At 32.7% G+C, this 6,000-nt stretch overlaps 1 protein-coding gene across 1 annotated transcript; it reads right to left on the bottom strand.

The window, feature by feature from the left end:
- Nucleotides 1-1,016: 1,016 nt before the first annotated feature.
- Nucleotides 1,017-3,149, bottom strand: LOC111377360. The gene is made up of 4 exons (XM_023000441.1): nucleotides 2,748-3,149; nucleotides 2,505-2,591; nucleotides 2,357-2,428; nucleotides 1,017-1,502 (listed from the first exon to the last, which is right to left on the bottom strand). Exons 1-4 carry the CDS (start codon nucleotides 3,099-3,101, stop codon nucleotides 1,284-1,286), a joined length of 732 nt encoding a protein of 243 aa, XP_022856209.1. The 5' UTR covers nucleotides 3,102-3,149; the 3' UTR covers nucleotides 1,017-1,283.
- Between the last annotated feature and the right edge of the window lie 2,851 nt (nucleotides 3,150-6,000).

Raw genomic sequence — 6,000 nt, 5'->3', positions numbered from 1 at the left:
AGAGAAGGGCGTGGAAGAGGATAGAAAGAAGAAAGTTTTGAAGTTTGAGAGGTGAAGAGAAGAGAGGAAGAGTAAGTAAGAACAGTGGCCATGGATGTTGTGTTAAGCGAGAACCAGCAGTTTGTGATTCTTGAAGATAAAGGTCTTTTGGGCTGGAATGAATTGGCCTTTCCAACTAACCTTTCAATTTAGAGAAATGACTCCTACACAGTCCCAGTTACACAGAGCCTGTACAGGGCATCTCACATGGGGGTGGACCCCACATGTGTGTGCCTGTACAGGTGCAGGTAGTATTTCTCTTCAATCTACTGTTACCTTCCCGATAATTTAAGAGTGCGAAAATAAAAAATTTCTTCGCAAGTAAATTTATTTTTCACACATTACGTTTAGTCAAAATATGCCTTTTGGACACTAGCCAACAAAAAGTGGCTGTCGTTTAGTGATAAGAATTCCACGTTGTGGCCCTGGGGACTTGGGCTCGTATCCCAGCAGCCACATATTTTTGGATCATATCTAAGTTTTTAGTTTGATGCACATTACACAATCTCATGAGCCATAAAGCGTGTTGCCAACTAAACACTCTCCTGCCTCTCACTCTAATTCACGGAATCCTCATTAATAGACACAGTATTCCAATTGAATTGATGTTATTCGCTCTGAATTCGTGCTTTTGGTACTCTCCAGTGGCGAAATTTCAATGTTCAACCATTTTTTGCACAATTCACACAAGTCAGTCCATGTTCATTCCTTGTAAAGCACCTCCCTCAACACCTAAATAACACGAGACACAAGCTCGGAGAGTGATCTTACCTTGAGCTTCCGTGGGTTATATGGAGCATTATCATCTACGACTCATGTTCCTGAACAATGCACATAACAGTTGTCTTCTATCAGATTTTCATGCCGGTTCTGTAAATAATTGTTCAGAATTACGAAGCAACATGAAAGAGCCCAGAAATTCAATAAAAACTGACAAAAATGCATCTTCGGTCATCAAATACAAGCACAACTATTCGTAAATAAACCTCAAACCCAGGAATCTAACAAGAAATTGTCAGATTCAGCATTATATTTCTGAGAAAAAGAACATTCATTCTTCTCATCAACCCATGAATTCTATTCAATAGTACATAGTACCATTACATAGTTTGCAAAACATTCAAAAAGAGAAGACATAGAGTTATTACTACAAAGATTTGCTCATCCAGAAAATGAAACCTCAAGGATTTAAGTTTGAAGGCTACCTAAACTACCGTTGTAGTAACAAAAAGTACTAAGCAACATCAAGACTTAGTCTTTTTCTCTTTGTGACTGTACTTCCTTTGCTTAACAGATTTCTTAAGATCATCAACAGCATCAGGAGCAGCGACAGCAGTCAGAGAGCTGCAATTTCCCGCCATCATTTGAGGTAATAAATTTGCTGTGTGTTCAGTTGCCTTTCCTGAGTTGTTGATCAAAATCACGTCCTCTGGACTAGCCATAACATCCTTCATCTTCTCATACTGTAATTGATGACATTGATAACTCCCAACATTATGAATAAAAAATACTGAAGTTTATGCCCCCGTTTGACAACCATTTTTTCGGAAGAATGAGTTTTTGAATGGTAAATTTTTGGAGATTGTGTGGTTAAAAAGTAGGAAAAAGGTTTAGATTTACATGGAGAATATTTTATTGAGAGAATATAAGATTGAAAATGAGCATGAGAAAAAATAGTTCTAAAATAATGGTTGTCAAATAGGGGCTAAATAAACATTAGTAAAACAATATAAGTACTAGAATGAAATCAGAAAACATAAGTTATATCTGAAACATTAAATACAGAAGCATAATTCTGAAATACAAGTGTAACCTTGAATCTGTCAATTGAAATGGAGGATTCACCGGATAAAACTTGAGTAAGATAATTAAACAATTATGACTCAAAACACCAAATTCATTAAAGAAATGATGAATCAGAGGCTTTAAATAAATTGCTTAGAACATTTTATTTGTGCTTACTATTCAGTGGAGACCTTTCCTCCAATGTATGCAGAAGACATGTAATGCAAAAAGACAGCAAGAATCGGACATTATTCAAAACGGGAAAAAATAAAAAATAAATTAAAAAAGAAGGATAATAACTTGGGACAAAGCTTTGCCCCATGAATGACTACTTGAAGGTTATTAGTCTGACCAAAACGATCCGAAATTCAAGTCATATATTTTCTTTTCTAAGCGGTTAAACAACACAATCACAAAAATCTTCCAAATATCACCATGACCGACTTTTCTTACAGTTACATTAACAGGCAAATGACCAGAAATAACAAGATGAAACAACATATTTAACATATAAGATCTAGTTAAGGAGTACCACTTCAATCTTTCCACGACAAAATTCCAAATTCTTGACTAGCCGTAAATTTTCCTCCAATAAGAAATCAATCTACACATTAAAAGAAGATGGTCAAAATAGGAACAGACCAGATTTATCTTCGGTAGAAACTTCAAATTATCATCACCTTCTTTTGTGAGTCAAAGTATAATCTTTTGTAGTTCACACTAGCAGAGGGGCACTTAATTGGTCTTTCAGTAACCTGTTTACCGTTCTGATTATGCACATAAATTCATCAAAAAGATAAGAGTATTGTCATGTTGGATAATTTGAATTAAACAATATTAGGAAAATATTCTGATTTTTATTTTTATTTTTTGGGTATTGTCCAATACGGAGTAAAGCATTACAGTTAGAAAGGGAAAGCAACCTCAGAGTCATATTCATCAATAGATCGAACAATATGGTCAGCATTTTCTTCCACACTTCTTTCAACCATGATTGGCATAGCACTAACTTGCTGAACATTTGGCTCTTCTTCTTCTTCTTCATTGTCGACGAGATCTACATGCTGGGCAACAGGAACAGGGACTTGGCTCTGAATAGGTTTTACAGAACTCATAAGACGGCTGGATCGCCTGAGAACTGCTTTTGGAGTCTCTGATTGTTTTTTCTTTGAACATAAGGCATTAGAATGTAAAGGCACCGTGTCCTCGGCAGTTATAGGATCTGAAGCATTTTCGCTGTTAGTATGCAAATGCATTTCCTTCTCAGTATTTGCCATCTCTAAAAATGCATTGGATGTTTTATCCTGTTAATAAAAATAAAACATCAGATCAATCAAATTTCTGCTTAATAGATTTACAGAAAGTGACTTGCAGTTTAATGATAGCACATACTATACTTGTAATTAAGCAACGGTTTTCAAATCTCGTCAATATCAGGTCAAAATATGTTTTTGAACTATACATGAACAGCTTACAGAACAAATATATGAAGTGACATTACTCAATCAAGCTTTAAGCCTTTAACACGTGTGCATCCTGCTCTTTTATCAAGAAGTCTCCAGAACTAAACCGTGAAAGTTTGTATCCTTTCGATTACTTCACTCAATATAATTCAATCTCTTTTATGTTTACGATTAAAACTAGCTCAACACCATTCCTAGTCTTCGCACACACACCATAAAATAGGATGAAATCATAATAGGCAAACGCATTCCCTCCAAGAAATTCTCCAAGAACCCCACTGATCAGTACTACTTAAATTTGACAATGCTCGTATTCATGTGCAAACTAATAAATACCCTGTTGCACTAAATGCCTCTAACTAAGGCAAGAGATAATTCATTTCTTAATTTGAATATATGCATGAAAAAGTCCACCAAAGTTAAATCAAAGTAACGGCAATGGCAAGAAGATATTCACATCTTCAATCTCCTCATAACTTTCCTTACTTCCAAGACCTATATTATAAGAACAATGGACTTCTTTCAAAAATCCCTAAAACCCATGCTATATCTTATATTAAATGATTCGTAAATTTTGTACAGTATTCTATCCCATACCCAGAAAGAGGACACTGTAGGGAAAAAAAAAAAAAAANACTGAAACAAAAAGAACAGAAGGAAAAAAAAATCCCAGAAAAAGAATAAGATCGAAAAATAAAAAGTTACTGGAGGCGAAGGGTCATAGGGTTTGGGGGATTTTTAAGAAAGGCCTGGTCTTTCGAAACATTTTGAGACCTTACTCACTCCAAATCAGTTTTTAAAGCCTCTTTTATGCTAAAATGTCTAAATTATTCTTTTCTATATTGTTGACAAGTCCTAAATGTCCTTTACATAATTAACTATAATATTCTTTCTATAACATTTTCAGAAAAAATGAACGACGAAAATTGACTCTAGTTGATTTAAACGACTACAGTCATTTATTTCTCAAAACGACTCTAGTCATCCAAAACAACTCCAGTCGATTTATGAGAAAAATGACTGCAATCGTTTACAACGACTCTAGACGACTAGAGTCATTTTTCATTTTATAAAAGCCTCTTGTTGTGATTTGTATGGTCGCAACCAACTTAAAGCAAATAGAAAATCCATTTAGATTACAATCAGAAACTTTTTTTAAAAGAAAAATGACTTTTTTCATTTTAAACCGTTGAAATCGTTTTTCATTTATCACTTTCAAGTTTGAATGATATCTCACCTTTTATTATCCGTAATAGTTTAACTTATTCAAAATTAATTGTAAGTCATGTACTTAAAATTGAATACAATATACTTGAACAATATGCAGTGGAGCACGATAAATTGTATATGATGAACTTCATCTTCCACTACATTTTTAAACGAAATAGATTGAAATCAAATATGGTTTAAAAGATTCCTTATTTGATTAGTCTCTCGTTTTTCATTATACATGAACTTACTAAAGTCAATTGTAAGTCGTACGCTTAAATACTGATATTGTATGCTTGATCAATGTGTAATGGAGTAAAGTGATGAGTTTCCCTTCCTATATGTTTTTAAATGAAATATGTTGAAATCAAGCATATACTAAAATGTTTGAAGTTTGAAAGACATGTTTTCTTTCATTATAAATGATAGTTTAACTTGTTCAAAATCAATTGCAAGTCATGTAACTCAAAATCGAATATGGTATACTTGAACTGTGTGCAGTGAAGCACAATGAATTGTATAAAAAGATGCTCATTTTCCTACACTTCTTTTTAAATGAAATAAGTTGAAATCTAACACAATCTGAAAGTTTAGAAGTTTAACTAACATATTATCTTTCATTATACATGATGATTTAATTTATCAAAATCAAAATATAAGTCGTATGCATAAAAATCGAATGAGATATATTTGAACAGTGTGTAGTGGAGTATGACGGTGAAGTTCACCTTCCTATACGTCTTCACACGAATATGTTAAAATCAAACACAGTTTAAATTGTTAAAATTTTGAATGTCACATTTTTTATTATGAATAATGTTTTAAATAATCGAAACCAATTGTAAAATGCATACTTAAGATTGAATATGATATCCTCAAACTACTTAGTTGAGCACTATGAGTTGTAATAACAAAATTCGTCTTCCTGTACATTTTGGACGAAATAGGTTGAAATCAAATACATTCTAAAATGTTAGAATTACAATTGACTCTTTCATTATACATGATGATTTAACTTATTAAAATCAATTGTAAGTCGTATACTTAAAAATTGAATTCAGTGTACTATAACAGAGTGTAGTGGAGCACAATCCCAGATATGTTACAATGTATGCTTTATGTTATGACTTTTTTATCATAATTCATACCTAATTTGTGTTTTATGAATGTCGGATATTGATTTTCATGTTCTTTTATTTTATATAACAAATGATGAATGAAAAACGACCCACGTTGTTTAAACAATTGAAGTCGTTTTCTCTTAAAACGATTAAAGTTGTTTAAAACGATTGGAGTTGTTTTCAGTTGTAAAAAGAAAATGAAACGACTGTAATCGTTTAAAATGACTGGAGTCGTTTTACAGATTTATATCTCTTTTTTCATCATATACTAGATTTTCTATAGATTTGTTTAAAGTGAAAATATTTTGAAAGCAACCCAAACACAATTTAAAATGTTATAAATTATTTAACTTAAAAGGCTCCGTGTTTGATTGACTTCTCGT

The sequence above is a fragment of the Olea europaea genome, unplaced genomic scaffold (assembly GCF_002742605.1).
Source record: "Olea europaea var. sylvestris unplaced genomic scaffold, O_europaea_v1 scaffold1641, whole genome shotgun sequence".
Classification (NCBI taxonomy): Eukaryota; Viridiplantae; Streptophyta; class Magnoliopsida; order Lamiales; family Oleaceae; genus Olea; species Olea europaea.
Note: the sequence above shows the minus strand (reverse complement) of the source record. Positions and strands in the feature narration are given on the sequence as shown.

Coding starts and splice junctions, on each gene's coding strand:
- LOC111377360 (XM_023000441.1), bottom strand. CDS start 3,101: ATGGCAAATACTGAGAAGGAAATGCATTTGCATACTAACAGCGAAAAT. Junction 2,592..2,747: donor TTGATGAATATGACTCTGAG/GTTGCTTTCCCT, acceptor GTGCATAATCAG/AACGGTAAACAGGTTACTGA. Junction 2,429..2,504: donor ACTTTGACTCACAAAAGAAG/GTGATGATAATT, acceptor TTTAATGTGTAG/ATTGATTTCTTATTGGAGGA.